At 38.9% G+C, this 23,691-nt stretch overlaps 1 protein-coding gene and 1 pseudogene across 4 annotated transcripts in view; one reads left to right on the top strand and one right to left on the bottom strand.

Annotated features, from left to right (window-relative positions):
* Window positions 1-23,691, top strand: part of RADX (RPA1 related single stranded DNA binding protein, X-linked) — a 77,866-nt gene that overhangs the window by 19,371 nt on the left and 34,804 nt on the right. For 2 of the 4 annotated variants that reach the window (XM_003360407.5, XM_085008050.1), the window contains exons 4-10: window positions 7,966-8,074; window positions 8,266-8,357; window positions 8,465-8,587; window positions 12,740-12,844; window positions 14,270-14,434; window positions 16,067-16,227; window positions 16,998-17,173. In XM_003360407.5, coding sequence (XP_003360455.4) covers window positions 7,966-8,074; window positions 8,266-8,357; window positions 8,465-8,587; window positions 12,740-12,844; window positions 14,270-14,434; window positions 16,067-16,227; window positions 16,998-17,173 — 931 coding nt within the window. The remainder of the gene's footprint in view (window positions 1-7,965; window positions 8,075-8,265; window positions 8,358-8,464; window positions 8,588-12,739; window positions 12,845-14,269; window positions 14,435-16,066; window positions 16,228-16,997; window positions 17,174-23,691) is intronic. The other 2 variants (XM_085008049.1, XM_085008051.1) reach the window with 1 other exon arrangement.
* On the bottom strand, window positions 17,628-18,027 carry LOC146394731 (E3 ubiquitin-protein ligase RBX1 pseudogene; annotated as a pseudogene).

Here is a 23,691-nt window from a genome sequence, read left to right on the forward strand (position 1 = left end):
ATCAGACCTATAGCTGCCAGCCTACACTACAGCCACAGAGACAAACAATCCGAGCTGCATCTGCAACCTATGCTGTAGCTTGCAGCAATGCCAGATCCTTAACCCACTGAACGAGGCCAGGGATCAAACCCTTATGGATACTAGTCGGGTTCTTAACGCACTGAGCCACAATGGGAACTCCCAAGATTTCATTATTTTTAATGGAGGAGTAGTATTCTATTGTATATGTATATCATATCTTCTTTACCTATTAATCTATCAGTGGACACTTAGATTGCTTCCTTATCTTGGCTATTGTAAATAACACTTCAGTGAACATTGGTATACACATTTCTTTTCTTTTTTTATTTTTTTTTTTGGGGGGGGGTCTAATCAGAGCTGTAGCTGCCAGCCTATACCAGAGCCACACAGCAACACTGGATCTGAGCTGTGTCTGCAACCTACACCTCAGGTCACGGCAACATCAGACCCTTAACCCACTGAGCAAGGCCAGGGATGGAACCCACGTCCTCATGTATGCTAGTCGGGTTCGTTAACCACTGAGCCTCGATGGGAACTCCCACATATTTTTTCAAATTAGTGTTCTTGTTTTTTCTTTTCAGGTAAATACCCAGAAGTGAAATTACTGGATCACATGGCAGTTAGATTTTTAATTTTTTGAGGAATGTCCATATTGTTTTCTATAGTGGCTGCACCAGTTTACAATCCCACCAGTACACAAGGGATCCCTTTCCCCTTTCCTCTACATCCTCACCAACACTTGTTATTTGTTGTCTTTTTTGTTGGAAGTTTTTAAATCACAGTTTCAATTTCAGTACTTTTGATTGGTCTGTTCATCTTGTCTATTTCATCTTGATTTAGCCATTGAAGATTGTACTTTTATAAGAATTTGTCCATTTCTTTTAGGTTGTCCATTTTGTTGGCATGTGGTTGCTTGCAGTGGTCTCTTATGATCCTTTGTATTTCTGTGATGTCCATTGTAACTTCTCCTTTTTTATTTCTAATTTTATTGATTGGAGTCCTCTCTCTTTTTTTCCAGATCAGTTTGGCTAAGGGTTTATCTATTTTGTTGATCTTTTCAAAGAACCACCTTTTCGTTTCATTGATCTTTTCTGTGGTTTTCTTTGTTTCTATCTCATTTATTTCTGCTCTGCTCTTTATGATTTCTTTCCTTCTGCTAACTTTAGGTCTTATCTGTTTTTCTCTCTCTAGTTGCTTTAGATGTAAAGTTGGGTTGCTAATTTGAGCTTTTTCTTGTTTCCTGAGGTGGGCTTGTATTGCTATAAACTTTCCCCTTAGAATGGCTTTTGCTTCACCCCGTAGGTTTTGGAGTGTTGTGTCTTTGTTGTCATTTGCTTCTAGGCATTTTTTAATTTCCTCTTTGATTTCCTCAGTGATCCATTGGCTGTTTAGTAGGATGTTGTTTAGTCTCCACATGTTTGTGTTTTTTGCAGTTTTTTTTTCTTGTTGATTTCCAGTTGTATAGTGTTTTGGTTGGAAAAGATGCTTGATGTGATTTTAATTTTCTTTCTTTTTTTTTGTCTTCTGTCCTTTTTAGGGCTGCATCCACAGCATATGGAGGTTCCCAGGCTAGGGGTCTAATTGGAGCTGTAGCTGCCAGCCTATGCCAGAGCCAGAGCAATGCCAGATCCAAGCCACGTCTTCGACCTACACCACAGCTTACAGCAACGCTGAATCCTTAACCCACTGAGTGAGGCCAGGGATGGAACCCGCAACCTCATGGTTCCTAGTCGGATTCGTTTCCACTGTGCCATGACAGGAACTCTTGATTCAATTTTCTTAAAGTTACCGAGGCTTGATTTGTGGCCCAGAATGTGATCAATCCTATAGAATGTTCCATGTGCACTTGAGAAGAATGTGTATTCTACTGCTTTTGGATGGAATGTTCTATGAATATCTATTAGGTCCATCTGGTCTAATGCGTCATTTAAGTGTTTCCTTGTGGATTTTCTGTCTAGATGATCTGTCCATTGCTGTAAGTGGGGTGTTAAAGTCCCCCACTGTTGTCAATTTCTCTTTTTAAGGTTGTTAGCAGTTGCCTTATATATTGAGGTGATTCTATGTTGGGTGCATATATATTTACAATTGTTATATCTTCTTCTTGGATTGATCATTTGATCATTGTATAATGTCCTTCTCATAATGTCTCTTACAATATTCTTTATTTTAAGGTCTATTTTGTCTGATATGAGTATTGCTACTCCACCTTTCTTTTGATGCCCCTTTGCATGGAATATTTTCTTCCATCCTCTCGCTTTCAATTTGTATGTGTCCCTAGAAGTGAAGTGGGTCTCTTGAAGACAGCATATATATGGGTCTTGTTTTTGTATCCATTCAGCCAGTCTGTGTCTTTTGGTTGGGGCATTTAGTCCATTTACATTTAAGGTAATTGTTGATATATATGTTCTTATTGCCATTTTATTAATTGCTTTGGATTTGTTTTTGTTGCTCTTTTTTCTTCCCTTCTTCTCTTGTTCTCTCCTCTTGTGGTTTGATGACTCTCTTTAGTGTTGTACTTGCATTGATTTTTCTTATTTGTTTGTGTATCTGTTGTAGATTTGTGGTTTGCAGTTACCCTGAAGTTTGGTATAGGAATATAAACAAGATTGTTTTAAGTTGTTGGTCTCTTAATTGCAAGCACACCTCCAGTGTCCTGCATTTGTACTTCTCATGATTTCTGATTTTGGTAGCATATTTGTGTGTGGATGATTTCCTACCTTTACTGGTGAGCCTTGTCATTTGTAATATTTTTGTTTCTAGAGAAGTTCCTTTAGTATTTGTTGTAAAGCTGGTTTAGTGGTGCTGAATTTGCTTAGCTTTTGCTTGTCTGTAAAGCTTTTGATTTCCCCTTCAAATCTGAGTGAGAGCCTTGCTGGGTAGAGTAATCTTGGTTGGAGGTTTTTTCCTTTCATCACATTAAGTATATCATGCCACTCCCTTCTGGCCTGCAGAGTTTCTGCTGAAAAATCTGCCAATAACCTTATTGGGGTTCCCTTCTGTGTTATTTGTTTATTTTCCCTAGCTGCTTTCAATATTTCTCTGTCTTTAATTTTGGTCAGTTTGATTAATATGTGTCTCGGGGTGTTCCTCCTTGGGTTTATTTTATATGGTACTCATTGTGCTTCCTGGATTGGAGTGAGTGATTCCTTTCCCATATAGGGAAGTTTTCAGCTATTGTCTCTTCAAATATTTTCTCTGGCCCTTTCTCTCTCTCTTCTCCTTCTGGCACCCCTATAATATGGATGTTGGTGCATTTAACGTTGTCCCAGAGTTCTCTTAGACTGTCTTCTTTTCAGTCTTTTTTCTCTTTTCTGTACCACATCAGTGATTTCCACTAGTCTGTCCTCCACCTTGCTTATTCCTTCTTCTGCCTCCTATATTCTGCCATTGGTTGCTTCTAATGAATATTTTTTTATTTCAGTTATTGTATTTTTCATCTCTGCTTGTTCATTCTTTTTTTTTTTTTTTTGTCTTTTGTCTTTTTGTCTTTTGTTGTTGTTGTTGTTGTTGCTATTTCTTGGGCTGCTCCCGCGGCATATGGAGGTTCCCAGGCTAGGGGTTGAATTGGAGCTGTAGCCACCGGCCTACGCCAGAGCCACAGCAACGCGGGATCCGAGCCGCATCTGCAACCTACACCACAGCTCACGGCAACGCCGGATCATTAACCCGCTGAGCAAGGGCAGGGACCGAACCCACAACCTCATGGTTCCTAGTCAGATTCGTTAACCACTGCGCCATGACGGGAACTCCTGCTTGTTCATTCTTAATCTTGTATTTCTTTGCTCAGTGTTTCTTGTAATTTATCAATCTTTGCCTCCAGTTTATTTACAAGATCTTGAATCATCTTCACTATCATCAGTCTAAAGTCTTTTTCCTGGAGGTTGATAATATCCAGATCACTTAGCTGTTTTTCTGGGATTTTTTTCTTGCTCCCTTATCTGAGTCATAATTCTTTGTCTTTTCATTTTGTATAGATTTTTGGTGTGGTTTCCTTTTTGCAGACAATAGGGTTGTAGCCTCTCTTGTTTCTGATGTCTGCCCCTCGTGGCTGAAGTTGATATGGGGCTTGCTGCAGGCTTCCTGATGGGAGGAACTGGTGCCTGCCCACTGGTATGTGGAGCTGATTCTTATTCCTCTGGTGAGTGGGGCTTCATCTCTGGGTGTGACTGAGGTGGCTCTGTGCCTGGGGGGTCTTGAAGCAGCCTGTTTGCTGATGGGTGGGGCTGTTTCCCACTGGGTGCAGCCAGAACTTTCCAACATGGCCACCTCTAGAGGAGTTCATGCTGATGATTATTTCCTGAGTCCTTTGCCTCCAATGATGCAAAGGATCATGGGCCAATCATCCCCTCTTTTCCCAGGAGATCCTCCAAGAACTGCAGTCAGGTCCAACTCAGATTCCTATGGAGTCTCTGCTTTGCCCTGGGACCCAGTGCACATGAAAGCCTGTGTGCACCTTTCAAGAATGGGGTCTCCATTTCCCTCAATCCTGTGGAGCTCCTGGGCACAAGTCCCACTGACCATCAGTGCCAGATGTTCCAGGGGCTCCTTCTCCCAATGCCAGATCCCCAGGTGTGGGGACCTTACGTGGGACTCAGAACTCTCACTCCTGTAGGTGAGTCTCTGTGATATAGTTACTTTCCAGTCTGCGGGCTGCCCACCTGGCAGGTATGGGATTGCTTATATTGCACAGTCGCCCCTCCTAGCATGTTTAGGTGGCCTCCTCTTTGTCTTCTGGAGTAGGATATCTTTTTTGATGGTTTGCAGTCTATTTGGCTGAAGGTTGTTCAGCAGTTGGATGTAATTTTGTTGCTTTTATGAGAGAAGGTGAGCTCCAATCCTTCTACTCTGCCCTTTGTTGTCTTTTTGATGATGGCCATTCTGACAGATGTGAGGTGGTATTTCATTGGGGTTTTGATTTGCTTTTCCCTAAGGATTAGTGACATTGTTCATCTTTTCATGTGTCTGTTGGCCATCTGTGTTTTCTTTGGAAAAAAATGTCTATTCAGGTCCGCTGCCCATTTATTAAAATTTGGATGCTTTTTTGATGCTTGCTGGGTTCTTTGTTTATTTTGGATATTAACCCCTTATCAGATTATTATTTGCAAATGTCTTCTCCCACTCATTGGGATATCTTTTCATTTTGTCAATAGTTTCCTTTACTGTGCAAAAGTTTGATGTAGTTCCATTTCTTTATTTTTGCTTTTGCTTCCCTTGTCTAGAGAGACAGATCCAAAAATGTGTGTAAGACTGATGCCTCTGGTTTTCTTTTAGAAGTTTTATGGTTTCAGGTCTTAACGTTGAAGTCTTTAATGCACTTTGAGTTTATCTTTGTATTTGATGTGAGAAAATAGTCCATTTTGGAGTTCCTGTTGTGGCTCAGTGGAAACAAATCTGAGTAGCATCCATGAGGACGCAGGTTCGATCCCTAGCCTTGCTCAGTGGGTTAAGGATCCAGAGTTGCTGTGAGCTATGTTGTAGGCCACAGACGCAGCTCGGATCCTGCACTGCTGTGGCTTTGGTGTAGGCTGGTGGCTACAGCTCTGGTCCAATGCCTAGCCTGGGAACCTCCATATGCTGTGGTTGTGGCCCTAAAAAGACAAAAAAAAGATAATTTAATTTAATTTTTTTTTAAAGAAAAAGGGCTGAATATCAATAATTATAATGTATAACCATGTAGCGCTGGTAAAAATATAGACAAACTGCCCAGCAAGTCACAGTACAAAGTCAAGAAAAAGCCTTTGACAAATGAAATTTTGATATATGACAGATGTGCTATGCAGATCATTAAGGAAGGAGGAATCATTCAGTAAATAGTATTGAGACAATTGATTACATATAAGAAAAAAATGACATTTTATCCCTCTCTCATACCATATAAAAATCAATTCCAGATATATATATATATATATCAAATAATAAAATGTGAAAGACAAAACTTTTATAAGAACTTACAGAAAGTAACTGACCTTCAGATAAGGAAGGGTTTTGGGATAGGACACAGAAAATAGTAACCATGAAAGAAAGATTAATAAACTACATTAAAATTAAGAACTTTTGGAGTTCCCATCATGACTCAGCTGTAACAAACCAGACTGTACTCATGAGAACACAGGTTTGATCCCTGGCCTTGCTCAGTAGGTTAAGGAACCAGTGTTGCTACAAGCTGTGGTGTAGGTTGCAGACATGGCTCAAATCCTGTGATGCTTTGGCTGTGGTGTAGGCCAGCAGCTACAGCTCCAATTCCACCCCTGCCTAGACCATGAACTTCCATATGCCATGGGTGCGGCCCTAATAAGAGAAAAAAGTTAAGAGCTTTTGTCCATCAAAAGACACCATAAAAAGAAGGAAAAAGGAGTTCCTGCTGTGGCGCAGCAGGTTAGGTATCCAACTGCAGTGGCTTGGGTTGCTATAGAGGCACAGGTTCGATCCCCAGACTGGTGCAGTGGGTTAAAGTATGCACTGTTGCTGCAGCTGTGGTGTAGGCTGTAGCTGTGGCTTGTATTCAGTCTCTGGGCTGAGAACTTCCATATGCCACAGGTGCACCCATAAAAATTTAAAGAGGAGTTCTCCTCGTGGCACAGTGGTTAACGAACCTGACCAGGAACCATGAGGTTGCAGGTTCGATCCCTGGCCTTGCTCAGTGGGTTAAGGATCCGGCATTGCCGTGAGCTATGGTGTAGGTTGCAGACGCGGCTCGGATCCCAAGTTGCTGTGGCTCTGGCGTAGGCTGGCAGCTACAGCTCTGATTAGACCCCTAGCCTGGGAACCTCTATATGCTGTGGGTTCAGCCCTAGAAAGACAGAAAGACAAAAATAAATAAATAAATAAATAAATAAATATTTGATCTTTAACAAATATTAGTAAATATTAATAAATACATAAAATAAAAAATAATTATCACTTTAGAATAGTTTGGAATTATCCTATAGAGAACTTTGTATATTGTACAATATAGGCTTTCCCTCCTGGATATAGTACCTTAGAAAATTGTTGCTTGTGTGCACAGGGAGATATGCAGAAAAAACGTTCTTAAGGGACCCTGTTGGTAATAACAAAAACTGAGAATAATCCAGATGTCCATCAACACAATAACGAGTAAATAAAATTATAGTATATTGGAGTTCCCATTGTGGTGCAGTGGAAACAAATACGACTAGTAACCATGAATCTATATGCTGCAGGTATGGCCCTAAAAAGCAAAATAAATAAATAAATAAAAATGTAGTATATCAACACCCTGGAACTTTACTCAGCAGTAGAAATGAGAAAAAAATGTTAAATGGATGACTTTTAGGGCAATAATGTTAAGTGAAAAAAGTAACCCTAGAATACTGCATTATATTATTACGGTATCATTCCATTCATTTATTTTTTGTTCTGTTTTGTTTTTTGCTTTTTAGGGCTGCAAACCTGCAGCATATGGAGGTTCCCCAGCTAGGGGTTGAATTGGAGCTACAGCTGCCCGCCTACACCACAGCCACAGCGACACCAGATCCGAGCTGCGTCTGTGACCTACACCACAGCTCACAGCAATGCCAGCTCCCAGACCCACTGAGCGAGGCCAGGGATTGAACCTGCATCCTCATGGATACTGGTCAGATTCGTTTCCCCTGCACCACAATGAGAACTCCCCATTCATTTAAAGTTCAAAAACAAATCCAAACAGCATACTATTTGGGCAAAAACACCTAAGTGATAAAAACTTTTTTTGAAAAAACGGAGTGTGTGATAAAACACAAAATTTAAGGTATGTTTAACCTCTAGTGGGGAGACAAGCGGATGTGACAATGTGGGACTCGGTAGAAGAAAGTTATTGATAATGATCTAGATCTTAGGTTTAGTAGTGGGCTCAAAAGTGGTCAGTCTGTTTTTCACTCTGTGACTTATATACATGTGTATTCTTTTGTATGTGTTAAATGTCAAAATAATATATCTGTTTTTCAGAAATCTGCCTGAACCTTCGAGATCCTCCAACTAACATAATTATCATTCCAGAAAGGCAGGTGAAACCAGAATGGAGGTTGCCAAAGTTATATCACCGCTTTATCACCAGGTAAAATAGCACGTTGTAAAATATCTCAAATATTAATATTCAGTGTTTGTCACTAAAACAGAGTATTATAATTTGTTCAAAATCTACCCCAAATTATGCTGTTCGATAGATGTACATCTTCACAGTCATTGCAGAATTCTTTCTCATTGTGTAAAACTACAATATCTATTTAACAATTTTGCTTTTTTTAGATCAGAACTGGATGATATGCCAGGAAATCGTATCTGTGATGTTATTGGCATTTTAGTTTTTGTAGGAAGGGTCCAGCGGTCAAAAAAGAAGGGTAAGCTTTTGACATTGAAAGTCATAAAAAGTATTTCAGTGAATAATTTTGTGTTCATATGTACATAATCAATTACCTTCATTTATTCTAATATTCTATCCATATAGAAAGCCGTGAAGATTTTTGGTCATATCGCTGGATTCACATTGCTGACGGAACTTCAGAACAGCCATTTATAGTGGAACTGTTTTCTACATCTCAGCCAGAAATCTTTGAAAATATTTACCCAAGTACTCAGTTCCAGTATTTTTATCATTTTATTTTTGGAAGTGGGGGCATTAGGTTTTTAAAAATGCTGACTTACAGAATGGTATGATATTGAGTTAGCAAATTCAATCAGTCTGATAGCGTTTTAAATTTTTTTCTTTACTAATATTATAATTGGTGTTACAGATATTAACCACTTTCTGGTTTTCTATTCAGAATTAATTTGGGATTGACACTAGTATTTCAGAAAACAGGTGCTCTTATCAATTCCCATTGTTAGCATTTCAGACATAAAAGCTTAACATTCAGTGAAACTAAAACAAGACAGTCGCGGTTCCCTTTGTATCTGTTTGGAAATTGACTTAGTAGCCCCATTAAAGACATTAAAGACAATGAAGACTCTCCTAATGTAGAATTAGTGATAGAGGATTGACAGACCATATAATTAAATAAAGACAGTGGCAAGTATGATGTCATTTGAGTACTAAATTAATAATAGGATAATGGTGTTGTAATAGATAGTATTTCACTTTATTGTTGATTTTTCCCCTTGCATTCCTTCATATATACATATATATACATCTATAAATTTTCCACTAATTTTATGTATTTGAAGACATTTTAGATATGTCATATTATGTATGCTTTTGGCCACAACTGTGGCATGTGAAAGTTCCTGGGCCAGGGGTGAACCTGTGCCACAGCAGCAACCTGAACTGCTGCAGTGTCACTGCCAGATCCTTAACCCACTGCGCCACAAAGGAACTCCCGTATTATGTATTGTAATAACAAGTTAGTCTTCAGATCTATAAGAAAAAGTGTATTTAGTACTTTGTAACAACATAAGTGAATTTTTCCTTATTTGAATTTGTTTCATAATGCTATTTTAGATATGGTGTGCTATTTTACTATTTTTTTTGTTACTCAATGAATTTATTACATTTCTAGTTGTACAATGATCATCACAATCCAATTTTATACTATTTCCATCCCACAACCCCAGCACATCCCCCCACCCCCCAAACTGTCTCCTTTGGAGACCATAAGTTTTTTTCTCTTTTTTTTATGGCCACACCCGCAGCATAGGAAGTTTTGAGGCCAGGGGTTGTTGAATCCAAGCTACAGCTGACACTTACACCGCAGCTGCAATGCCGGATCCTTTAACCCACTGTGCCAGGCCAAGGATCGAACCCACATCTCCATAGCAACCTGAGCTGTTGCAGTCGGAATTTTTAACCCACTGACCCATGGCGGGAACTCCCTATTTTACTATTTTCAGAATGATTATATGAATGAAATACTGGTTGTTAACTGCTTGCCAACGTTAGAGTAATTCCCAGTGTTGATCACATGTGTTTTTTAAATCAGCAACAAGGTAGAAATTGTAGAACATCGGGAGACCTAGAGACCATATACAGGGCTGTTCTGCTACCCCTTTATTCTCTACTGTCAAAGAGTATTACATACCATTTGGATATTATCTCATTAGAGTCCACCCTCTGCTTGTGAGATTAAATTTTAAAATATATATGAATAGTGCTGAACATCACCCCAACAATTATGGGAGAGGGCAGGAGGAGAGTTTTGCCCAAAACCAAGACATGGGCTGCCAAGGTAAGTGGGGCTATGACCTTTCATATAACTTGACTCTCAGGGCGTAGATGATTGGTGGTGATGACCCCTGAGGACAATTTAGATGGGTTTTCTGGCCAGGTCCCTCTTTCTTTGTAGCCTCTTTAAACCACAAACTGAAAGAAGTTTTGGATAATGATATTTTCAGAGAAATGTTTTTGCTATGCATGCACATTCTATTTGTGAAAATGCGAATATATCTTTCTAAGAAAGGTTTGTATGGACTTTGGTGAGATGTACTCTAGTATAACAGTTTACAAACAATCCCAGTTTATTTTCATCTTTTGACCAAGAATGAAGGAAAAAAATCATTAAATAAGTGGTGAGCATTAAGGAGGCTTCAGGCCTGTGAAGCGCAGCTTGACCAAGGGTCTTCTGGAATAATGCCAAAATCCTTTGGTACTGGGGCATCTTTTTTTATATTTGATTAAGGAAAGTGAAGAACTAAGGGGGAATAATTTTTAGTGTGTTTACTATATGCCATCTGCCCATAGATGTTATTTCATCTGTACTCCCATTTTAAAGAGGCAATATTTTTACAGATTTACAGGTGAGGAAACAAAGATCCAGAGGGGTTAAGTAATTTCCTGGATATCATAGCTAGAAGGTGTTAGGTCCAAATGTCTGATTTTCCTTTTCTTTTCCCTTTATTTTATTTTTTTTTGTTATTATTATTTTTTTTGCTTTCTTTTTAGGGCTGCACCTGTGGCATATGGAGATTCCCAGGCTAGGGGTCAAATCAGAGCTGCAGCTGCCGGTCTACACCACAGTGAAGCAACACCAGATCCAAGCTGCATCTGCGACCCACACCACAGCTCATGACAACGTTGGCATCCTTAACCCACTGAGCAGGGCCAGGGATCAAACCCACGTCCTCATGGACACTAGCTGGGCTCATTACTGCTGAGCCAGGATGGAAACTCTCAAAATGTCTGATTTTTAATAACCATGAAATTAGAGTTAGAAGTCTCTGTAGTATTCCTATATCAACATTTTTAATCATGAATACTCACATCCTTTTTTTTTTTTTTTTTTTTTTTTTTTTGTCTTTTTGCTATTTCTTTGGGCCGCTCCCACAGCATATGGAGGTTCCCAGGCTAGGGGTCAAATCGGAGCTGTAGCCACTGGCCTACGCACAGAGGCCACAGCAACGCAGGATCCAAGCCACCTCTGCAACCTACACCACAGCTCACGGCAATGCCGGATCGTTAACCCACTGAGCGAGGGCAGGGACCGAACCTGCAACCTCATGGTTCCTAGTCGGATTCATTAACCACTGCGCCACGACGGGAACTCCTACTCACATCTTTGTACAGTTTTTGAAATAAAGGAAAAATGATATAAATTGAGACTTATTCTTAGTCATTTGAACAGGTTTTCTTTGTTTTAATTACTTCAAAATGAAGAACTGGTAAATGTGAGCTTTTTAGGAAATGAATTTATAGATAGTATTAGGCTCTGGGAAAATATTCTTAAGTGATAATTCAGTGTTACTGTGAAATTACAGGTGTTTATATTTATTTCTCCATTTCCTAATTTGTAAAACCATAACAGTTTTGGCATGTGATGAGTTAATTTTTTTTAAATATTGTTGGATAAGTAAATTTTACCTAAATAACCTGGTAGTTAAAAACAGTTGATAGTTTTGAAAGTAGTTTTGAAAGCCTGAAGATATTACAATCTTATTTTCAGGGATTCTTTTTGGTCTATCCAGTTGGTTAGCAAGGCAAATAGAAAAGAACAGGTGGGGAGTTCTCTGTGTGGCTCAGTGGAAATGAATCCAACTAGGAACCATGAAGTCGCAGGTTCGATCCCTGGCCTCGCTCAGTGGGTTAAGGATCCGGCGTTGCTGTGAGCTGTGGTGTAGGTCACAGCTGTAGCTCCAACCTGGTGGCTGTGGTGTAGACTGGCAACTGTAGCTCCGATTTGACCCCTAGCATGGGAACCTCCATATGCCATGGGTGCGGCCCTCAAGAAAAAAAGACAAAAGAAAAAAAAAGGAAAGAATAGGTGGTATAAGCCCCTACCATTGAGGCTTAAAGTCAAATTAAGATAATCACTTGCATAAGCAAATTCAAATTAATATTATGTAGCCCTGCCTGATGGAAGAAGTCAGTAATGCAGGGATCAACATTAAACTGGGTTCATCAGTGAAAGCATCATGAGGAAACTCAGCTTTTTTCTCTGTGTGCAGTAACTGTTCAGTCTATTGCACGTCCAATTAGAAAGACTCTTTTGCCCTCTTCAGCTGTGCAGCAAGTAATGACTTTTTCTAAAGGAAAAGTAAGTGTTAGATCCTTCAGGAAAAGGTAGGTGTTGAGATCCTTCTTGCCCCAAGTGTGATCAAAAGACTGGCAGCTCTTTTGCTATGGAGAACCTCAGGCCCCACCTTAAAACTACTGAATCTGAATTTGCAGTTTAACAGTTGTCCCAAGTGATTCCTCTGTTCATTAAAATTTTGAGATGCACTCTGTTAGATCCTGATCTTGGTATTCCCCTTTGAAATGCAGAAATAATTTCATAAGTGTTTTCATTTTCCACAGTGACCTATTTCATCTGCACACAGTTGAAAGTTGTCAGAAATGACACTCAAGTACCGAAACTGCTTTACCTCACCACTACAAATGAAAGTCGAGTGTTTATTACTGGTGAGCAATTTCTTTGTATATACTTTATTGGAATAAAATGTATTTTCTCTTCATTAAATTAGTTTTCCTGTAACAACATTCAACCACAAGATAGCTTTATTTTGAACTCCTTTATCACCATTAAGAATGGCTTAACAGGAGTTCCTGTCATGGCTGAGTGGTTAGCGAACCCGACTAGCATCCGTGAGGATGCTGGTTCGATCCCTGGCCTTGCTCAGTAGGTTAAGGATCCGGTGTTGCCATGAACTGTAGTGTAGGTTGCAGACGCAGCTCAGATTCCATGTTGCTGTGGCTGTGGCTGTGGTGTAGGCAGATGGCTTCAGCTCCGATTGAACCCCTAGCCTGGGAACCTCCATATGCCGAGGGTGTGGCCCTAAAAAGATAAAAAAAAAAAAAAAAAAAAGAAAGAAAGAAAGAAATGTTTAGCAAAGAATATTTGGCCTATGAAATATATTGCTTCCAAGTTATTTACAATTAAAGCAATGATCTTGTGACTCACTGAAGAATTTTGTTTATGTCCTTTGGTTAACTTTAATTCCTGCTTGAAGTAAGATAGATAATCATAAATTGCTTCATAGATTGAAGACTGTTAGGCTCTCTATCACGACATGGTTTCAGCTGACAGTAGTTTTAAAATACTAAATAAAAACAAAAATATGCATCAAATTTTGGTCCCCACATGTCTCATTTTACCTACATAGCAAGAAAAGTCTCTCTACTTATGTACAAGTATATTGTTTTTCTCTATTCCCTCTGATAACGGGGGCAAAATAATAAAGATAAAAGTTTTCAGATGAGTGAAGAAACAGTGTGGAATGGTGTATTTACTAGAATGCAACTCTGTTGATAATTAGGAAATTTGTCAAAAGATGAGTCCTGGGAAGGATGTAACACATCTTTGTCCATACCTCATTTTATAAATATGAAAAATATCAGATATAATATATACTAAGAATATCAGGTGTAAATGACACTTTTAAGTATAATTTAAAAGCATGAATTTAAATGCTGAGCTATATTCATAGGCAATTTAGTTCATATTAATGTCATACCTTCAGGTTAATATGTAAAAATCAATATTTTTTAAGATGCTAACCAGTTAGATAGAAAAATCCAGAAAAATTGGTTTTCTTTTTCTTCTGGCTTTTCAGTACCCTGTAGACAGCTACAGTTTAGTCCACATAAACTGTAATATGTCTGTTTTCCTTCTTGACTTAGGATTTGTTAAATGTCTTTGATAATTTTTGTATGCATATTCAGTATAATTATCTGCTACACAGTGAATAAATGAATTTTTTTTCTTGGTGATACAAGACTGATTTAATAGTAAACTGTTTTTATACCAAAAAAGTCCATGCAGTTTATTACAGTGAGTTGTGTTTTTTTTTCTCTCATATTTTTGCACTTTACCTTTCCTGTGAGGAGGTCATAGAGGCCAGCCGTATACCAACAATACCAAGGTAAAAAACTTTATTCAGTGGATTAAAACAAAGACCGATTCTGGGGAAGTGAAGAATACTGTTATTGGTGGATATTACCCCTATCCACCAGTGCCAGAGACCTTTTCCAAGTATAGTAGTTCTGTTAAAGGTACTTATGTCATTACTAGTCTTTTATGATATGTTTATGTGCTGTGTGTATATATATATATATATATATATATATATATATATATAGTATAGGCCATATCAATCATCTTTATTCTTTTATCAGCGTGAGCCAAAGTGTAGCAAAACTCACTGATAATAATTTGATCTTTTTCAAGACCCGAAAACAAATGTCTTGCCCCATAAAGTTTATATTTTGATTTTATTAGATTTTAAGTAAAGAAGGAATTTAGGTTGCCTTTGACTAAATGGAGATAATCAGCTGATTTAAGGTCATTGAGGTCAAATCTGCGTAGATCCCAACTCCTAGGACATTACTTAGACCAAAGATATCAAAGGAGACACTCACCAATTTGATATCAAGATACAACTGTATTATAGTACACTTGTGGAATAATGATATATATACATTCCTTGGTATCCACAGGGCGTTGGTTCTAGGAGCCTCTTGTGCAGATGCTCAAGTCCCTTATATAAAATGGCTCATTACAATGAATGCATTGGCCCTTTTTATCCTCAGGTTTGCAAAACCTGTGGATATGGAGGACCAACTGTGTATTTGGATATAGCACAACTGAGCTCTCCCTTTAAATAAAAATGACACCAAAATCATTGAGATTCAGGATAAGTACTGATGAGAGCCCTAATATTAATTTATTTTAGTAGAATTAAGATATGACAGAGTTCCCCTCATGGCGCAGTGGTTAACGAGTCCGACTAGGAGCCATGAGGAAGTGGGTTCGGTCCCTGCCCTCGCTCAGTGGGTTAACGATCTGGCGTTGCCGTGAGCTGTGGTGTAGGTTGCAGACACGGCTCGGATCCCAAGGTGCTGTGGCTGTGGTGTAGGCCAGTGGCTACAGCTCCGATTGGACCCCTAGCCTGGGAACCTCCATATGCCGTGGGAGCGGCCCTAGAAAAGGCAAAAAGACAAAAAAAAAAAAAAAAAAAAAAAAAAAGGTATGACAGTTGAGGAGTTCCCAGGTGGCCTAGCACTTAAAGATTCAGCATTGTCACTGATACGGCTCAGGTTACTGCTGTGGCTTGGGTTCGCTCCCTAGCCTGGCAACTTCCACATGCCACAGGTGCAGCCAAAAAAAAAAAATATGACAAAAGTTTAACATGAGTGTATTCTTTTTGAAAAGCTATGGGATAATTGCATGGTTTTGGAAAAAAGAGAAACTGAAATACTGACCTGTCATCATCCAAATATTGGTATTGCTATCCTCCTGTGCTATATAATACCAGCAGTATGTAGTATATGCTAAATAGAGAATATAGACTATGTTCTATAAAATGTATGTTTCTATGCAGTGGCTGGGCAACACTTTATAGTTGAAGTATGACGTATAAATTACATTCGATATGTAAAATTCCTATTTCAAATTAAAACACCAGACTACAAGACTATCTCAATTTAACTGATAAATATGTTTTGCCAATTTTACTGAAATTACATGAGGGGAGGCCAAATAGAAATCTGAAGTCCCACATATTTAAGTTAATGTAGCAAGTTTATAATTTTCATGTTGTGAAATTACATTGCAAATCTAATTCTTTTTTTTTGTCATTTCAGTTCTTTAAAACTTACAATTTCCTTGGAATTACTCTTTTGCAGTTGAGTCGCTCTTGACAGCTATAAGTGAAGTGAGGAAGGAGATTGAAGACTTGCAGTATAGGGAACAAAAGCGCATTGCAATTCAGGGAATAATTACTGTTATAAAGTATGTCCCCCATAGAATTCCAACTGAAAGTGCCTCAGCATCAGAAACACCACGGGTATGGTGCCAGAGAATTAATAGTATATCTCTGAAAGCACTGTGATTATAATCACAGTTGCTAACTTGTATGTTTCATTCAGAACTCACATGTATTGACACTTACTGATGTAAACCAAAAAGGAAAAAATTCATTTCTATTTTTTGTTTCATTTTTATGTTATTTATTTTGGAGCAGTCTGGGCTAAAGGTCACAGCCTCTGCTATTTCCCTAGGCCTTTAAGACTTGGTATCTTGTTTCTGCTTTCTGTGTGATATGAGCCTACTGTCTTTATTTAAATTTCCACGTGATATTTATGATTATATTCTTTTCCTACCTTTTGTCCAGGCCAAAGGTATAGGTATACTTCCACTGGAAGTATTTAGCTCTGTTACCAGGCTTGGCAGTTTACCTAGGTTTTATAAGAGGTAGCAATGACTCTTGTAAGATAAATGCTAAAGATATGTGCACTTCTGAAATCTAGGCAAAATCAAGATGAGTAAATTAATTTTTCCTTGAGTTTATCTTTTTAAAAATCCTTTCTAAGGTTACTATTCTCATAGAAATAAGCATATAATCCTATTTTACAGTTATGCTAATATAAGAAGGACTGTTGTTTATCTTACTTTTTAAATTGTTGTAATGGCAGGTAGATCAAGATAAATTAACATTATAAAAGCATTATTATGATTGTAAAGTTTTGTCACAACTCTCAAATTGTAGAGTCTTTTAAGAGAGAAACAATTTTTGTGAATTGACTTTAAATGTTTTCTTTAAATTTTTGGTTGTAGAATGCTAACCGACCCTCAACATCCCAAGCAGCTAAAAGAGAAAGTCAGAATCAGGAAAGAGATGGTAAACATTATCCAGATGATGGTCCTTTGGCTTCTCAAGGTATTCATACTTCATCTGGAAGTTTGAGCCCTACCAAGAAAAAAAGAATTGTACAAGGGCCATCTGACAAACCGTAAGTCATTTGTATTAAGTTTAGTTTTAATTTATTTGTCTCCTGTAAAATGAACAGTTCTACTAGAAGTTGTCTTAATTTTTTAGGGCTGCAAAAATCCAAGATCAAGGCATAGTCAGGGTGGTTTCCTTCTGAGAGCTGTGGGGAAGACTCTCTTCCATGCATCTCCCCCAGCTTCTAATGGTTTACTGGCAGTCTTTGGCATTCCTTGGATTATGGAATCATTGCCCCAGTCTCTGCCTTCATCTTCGCATGGTATTCTCCCTGTGTGCCTATGCATCCAAATTTTTCTTTAAGGACACCAGCCACAGTGGATTAAGGACCCGTTTTTTTTTCTATTTTAGCATCCAACTGGATTTTATTTGACACGATACAATATGGCTGCAGGAAGAGCAAACTGAAAAGACAAAGCAGAAAAGACATGGTTCTATCTAATTTACAATTAAGAAACAGGAGGGCAAGTCATTACATGAATACCAAAACAGTTGAGCTTGCTGGAAGACTTCTCTCTTTCTAGTGCCCATATTTTTGGAATTCCCACTCTCTGCTGTTCAGTGGACACACATGCCATGTTTTGGGCCAGCAGGAGATGCAGTGGAAGTGAAAAGCACAGTTAACAGACTCCCCATGCAACGGTGCGCTCTTCCGAAGTAGCCAACGCCTGGCTGGCTTGACACTCTATGCAAAGATACATAATGTGGTTCCTGCAGCTGGCACAGTTATCAACCACAATATCCCAGCCCCAGAGGGTTACTGCATTGCACTTTTTCACTTCAAACCACTTTCTTGCCTGTGCTGCTGTTCGTGCCACTCGGGTTATCCACATCTGTTGCTGCTGCCATTTTGGAAACACATGGTCTGTCCAGGACCCATTCTAGAGTACTGGTGTACTTTAGTATGAGCTCATCTTAACCAATCACATCTTCAGTGACCCTATTTCCAAATAAGGTCATATTCTTAGGGTCACTGAAGATGTAATTGGTTACATATTGGTAGGCTTAGTGATATTTGGCGGGGACAGAATTCAACCCATAACAATCTGCCCTCTAAAAATTCATGACTTTCTCACATACAGAAGACACTAACCCCACCACAACATCCCCAAAAGCTAGACCAACATCAACTCTAAGTCCTAAATATCATATAAATCCATCTATGGACATTTTAAATTAGAAGTGTTCCCTCCTCTTCAATTTTTTGGAGGAGTTTTAGAAAGATAAGTAGTAAATCCTCTTTTAATGTTTGGTAGAATTCCCCTGTGAAGCTGTCAGGTCCTGGACTTTTGGTTTAGGGGGAGGTTTTTGATTATTGTTTTAATCTCTTTACTAGTGATCAGTCTATTCAGATTTTCTGTTTCTTCATAATTCAGTCTTGAAAGGTTGTATGCTTCTAAGAATTTGTCCATTTTTTCTAGATTGTCCAATTTGTTGGCATATAACTATTCATAATAGTCTCTGATAGGCCTTAGTATTTTTGGGGTATTCATTGTTATTTCTTCTCTTCCATTTTTTATTTTATTTATCAGAGCCTTGTCTTCTTTCTTAATGACTCTGGCTAAAGGTTTGTCAATTTTCTTTATATTTCAAAGAACTAGTGGCTCTTAAATTGTTTTTTGTTTGGTTGGTTGGTGGGTTGGTTGGGTTTTTTATTGTTGTTGTGGTTTTTTTTTTGTTTTGTTTTTTTTTTTGCTTTTCTACTCTGATATCTGTGATTTCCTTCTTTCTACTTACTTCATTTGTTCTTTTTCTTCCTTCAGATGGAAGGCTAAACTGTTTATTTGAGATTTTTATTTGTTTTCTTTTCTCTTCTTCTTTTTCTTTTTTTAGGGCCATATTCATGGCATATGCAAGTTCCCAGGCTAGGGGTCGAATCACAGCTGCAGCTGCCAGCCTATGCCATAACCACAGCAACACCAGATCTGAGCCACATCTGTGACCTACACGACAGCTCATAGCAAAGCTGGATCCTTACCCCACTGATGAGCACCAGGGATCAAACCCACATCCTCATGGATACTAGTCAGGTTCGTTATCACTGAGCCACAACGGGAACTACTTTATTGTTTCTTTCTTTCTTTTATTTTTTTTTTTTTTTGTCTTTTTAGGACCACAACTGCAGCTATGGAGGTTCCCAAGCTAGGGGTCAAATCAGAGCTGTAGCTTCTGGCCTACACCACAGCCACAGCAACGCCAGATCCAAGCCGTGTCTGCCACCCACACTGTGACTCACGGAAACACTGCATCCTTTCTTTAACCCTCTGATTGAGGCCAGGGATTGAACCTGCATCCTCATGGATACTAGTCAGATTCTTTTCCACTGAGTCACAACAGAACTCCCTTTATTGTTTCTTAAGGTACGCCTATATTACTAAAATCTTCCATCTTAGTATCACTTTTGCTAAATCTCATAGTTTTTGCTTTGTTGAATTTTCATTTTATTTGTCTTCAGGTATTTTTTTTTCTTCAGGTATTTTTTTATTTCTCCTTTGATTTCTTCATTGACCCAATAGTTGTTCAATAGCATGTTGTTCACTGACCCCATACTTGTGATTTTTTTTAGCTTTCTTCTTATAGTTGGTTACTAGTTTCGTGCTACTGTGATCAGAAAAGATACTTGATGTAATTTCAAATCTTTTAAAATTTATTGAGACTTGTCTTTTGTCCCAACATATGGTCTGTCCTTGAGAAAGTTCCATGAGAAATGTGTTTTCTGCTGCATTTGGATGGAATGTTCTGTACAGAGCTATCAAATCCATCTGGTCTAATATTTCAGTTAAGGCTATTGTTTCCTTGATGATGTCCTGTCTGAATGATATATCCATTGATGTAAGTGGGATGTTGAAATTCCCTGTTATTGTGTTGCTGTCAATTTCTCCTTTTAAGTCTGTTAATAATCGCTACATGTTTTGGTGCTCCTAATGTTAGGTGCATACATATTAATCACTGTTATGTCTTCCTGATGAATTGTCCACTTTATTATTATACTGTCCATTGTATCTTGTTACCATTTTTGGCTTAAAGTGTATTTTGTCTGATATGCATATGACTACATCTGCTTTCTTGTGGCTGCAATTTGCTTGGAGTATCATCTTTCATCCCTTCACTTTGGACGTATGTTTGTCTTTAGAGCTGAGGTGAGTCTCCTGGGGCAGCATATAGTTGGATCTTTTACTTTTATTTATTTATTTTTGGGGTGACTGCACCCACAGCATATGGAAGTTCCCAGGCTAGGGCTTGAATCAGAGCTGCAGCTGCCAGCCAACACCACAGTTCACAGAAATGCTGGATTCTTAACCCATTGAGCAAGGCCAGGGATCAAACCTACATCCTCATGGATACTAGTTAGATTCCTAACCTGCTGAAGCACAACAGGAATTCTGGGTCTTGTTTTTTGTTTGTTTGTTTTTATCTTTTTATGCTTCACCCACAGCATATGGAGGTTCCCAGGCTATGGGTTGAATCAGAGCTGTAGCCACTGCCTACACCACAGCCACAACAATGCCAGATCCGAGCTGAGTCTGCAAACTACACCGCTTTTTTTTTCCTTATATTTCAATCTGCCATTTTGGTTTGGTTATTTTCTGTGATTTTTTCTCAGTTTCCGGTTTTTTTTATGTTTTGTGTCTCTGCTCTAGGTTTATGTTTTAATAGTTACTATGAGGCTGGGTATAATATCTCATAGATAAAATAGTCCTTTTTCTGCTTATAGCATCTTATCTTCATCTACCTATATACATTATGCCCTTTTTGTCATCCCTCTTTGTGTTTTTATTGTCTCAGATTATCCCTTTTTATCTTGTGAGTTTGTTAGCAAATTGAGGTAGCTGTAGTTATTTTTTTCTTCTTTTCTCTCTTTTAGCCTTTATGCTATAATAAAATGTTTAAAAACAGATTATGATATAGAGTTAGACTTTTCAGATTCTGTCTATTACATTCCTCAAAGTTTTATGTACTTTCTGGCATTTTTGTTTCTGATAGAAGAGCTCCTTTCAACATTTCTTGTAAGGCTGGTCCAGTGTTAATGAACTCCCTTAGCTTTTGTTTGTCTGGGAAACTCTTTACATCTCCTTTATATCTGAGTGATAACTTTGCTGGAAAGAGTATTCTTGGGACATAGTTTTTGTCTTTCAGTATTTTGAGAATGTCATTCTACTCCCTCCTGCCTGTAGAGTTTCTGCTAAGAAATATTCTGATAGCCTAAGATGGGTTCCTTTAAAGTTGCCATCCTTTTTTCCCTCACTACCTTTAAAATTTTTTGGTCATTGACTTTTGATAGTTTTAGCATAATGTGTCTTGAAGAAGGTCTTTTTGCATTGAGCCAACTAGATGTTCTCTTAGCTTCATCAACTTGTATATGCCATTCCTTCCGCAGATTGGGGAACTTCTCAGTTATTATTTCTATAAATAAAATCTCTCCTCCCTTCTCCTTCTCTTCTCCTTCTGGGATATCCATTGCCCTAATATTGCCCCTCCTAAAAGAGTCACATAGGTCTCACAGAATTAACTCATTTTTTAAAAATATTTTAATTCTCTTTCCTCTTCTACTTGTATCATTTCTGTATTTCTATCTTCGAGCTCTAATTCTCTCTTCCGTATGGTCTGCTCTATTTTCACCACTTTGTAATGTATTCTTCAACTTGTTTATTGAATTTTTCACCTCCAGAATTTTTTTTTTTTTTAGGGCCACATCTGAGGCATATGGAGGTTCCCAGGCTAGGGGTCAGATTGAAGGTGTGGCCACCAGGCTATACCACAGCTACAGCAACACTAGATTTGAGCCACATCTGCAACCTATACCACAGCTCAAGGCAACACTGGATCCTTAACCCACTGAGCGAGGCCAGGGATCAAATGAATGGCCTCATGGATACTAGTCAGATTCATTTCTGCTGTACCACCACAGGAACTCCAGAATTTCTTTTTTTATTATTATTATTTTAACTTTATGGCCACCCTTGTAGCATGTGGAAGTTCCTGGGCCAGGGATTGAATCCAAGCTGCAGCAGTGACCTGTGCCGCTGCTGGGGCAACACTGGATCCTTTTAACCCATTGCATCGGGCTGGGAATCACACCCACACCTCTATACTAACCTGAGCCACTGCAGTTGTATTCTTAACCCACTGCGCCATGGCAAGAACTCCAAGCTCCAGAATTTCTGATTGGTTCATTGTATTTTATTTTATTTTTATTTTTTGGCTGCTGTTTTGACATATGGAATTCCTGGGCCAGGGGTCAGATCTGAGCCACAGTTACACCCTGCACCACAGCTCTGGCAATGCCAAATTCTTTAACCCACTGTGCTGGGCCAGGGATCAAACCTGTGTCCTTGCGCTACAGAGACACCACCCATCCCTCTTGCACCAAACTGGGAACTCCTGATTGGTTCATTTTAGAGTTTCAATCTCTTTGATAAAGTATCCCTTTTGTTCATGAATTTAATTCCTGAGCTAATTGAACTGTCCTTCTGAGTTTTCTTGTAGCTCATCGAGTTTTATAACAGGTATTTTGAATTCTCTATCAATTAGATCACAATATTCTGTGATTTTAAGTTTAGTTTTTGGAGAATTATCATTTTCTTTTTGTGGCACAATGTTACTGTGGTTCCTCATGGTACTTAATGAGTTATTCCTCTGCTGTCTTATTTCAAGTGGCAAACACCTTTCTTCTTTAGGTAGGTTTTTTTGGGTTTGTTTATTTGTTTGTTTTTTGTTTGTTTGTTTGTTTTTTCCTTCACTTGTTTCTAACTATTCAACAGGTTAGAAATTAAAGTCCTTTCTTTTACCTTCCAGTAGGTGGTGGTATAGCACAAGTTTTTGGTTTCACTTACCTGTGCTGTCTGGTTGTATTTGACAGTAAGGACTTTCCACACTCCACCACCCCTGTCAGAGGTATCACCCAATGCCCTGGTTATCTTGCCTTGTGCCTCCAGGGTCATTAGTGTCATGTTGCTGCTGCTGTGGCTGGTGTCACTGCCTGGGGGGCATCAGGATGGCGAATTCTTCTGCCGTGTCTAAGTCGCAGGCTCTGCCACTACAGGCTCTGCCACTGCAGGGGATAACCCAGGGGACACACGAAGCTCTGCCGTATTCAGTATTGTCAGGTTTGAGGACTTTACTGCGGTAAGCAGAGGGCAAGAGGCCAGAGTCATGAGCACCTCCAGGACTGGAGAGACAGAGTCCAAGCCCCTACTGCCGCTGCTACCCAGTCATCTGTGGCTACAGGCACTGCTGAAGCCAAGAGGCCAGAGTCATACGTACCACCTCCCCTGTTGCTACTGGGTTCTCTGGAACTATACATTCAGCTGTCATGGGGACCAGGATTGCAAGCACCACCTCCACCGTTCCCCAAGTTCCACTTCTGTGTGTTCTGGTCCACCCACCTTTAGATGTCAGATATGTGGAATTCTCCAGTGTCCTGGTCACAGAGCAGAGGCACTTTTATTGAGTTGTGGACTGTTGTTTACTGATTGTAGATAGGAGAGAGACAAAGAAAGAATCTCCCTTTGCCATGATACTGAT

The sequence above is a fragment of the Sus scrofa genome, chromosome X (assembly GCF_054392235.1).
Source record: "Sus scrofa isolate SSC_HxYL_T2T_F1_AM1 chromosome X, Sscrofa_HxYL_maternal_Yorkshire_Landrace_v2.0, whole genome shotgun sequence".
In the NCBI taxonomy this organism is placed as follows: domain Eukaryota; kingdom Metazoa; phylum Chordata; class Mammalia; order Artiodactyla; family Suidae; genus Sus; species Sus scrofa.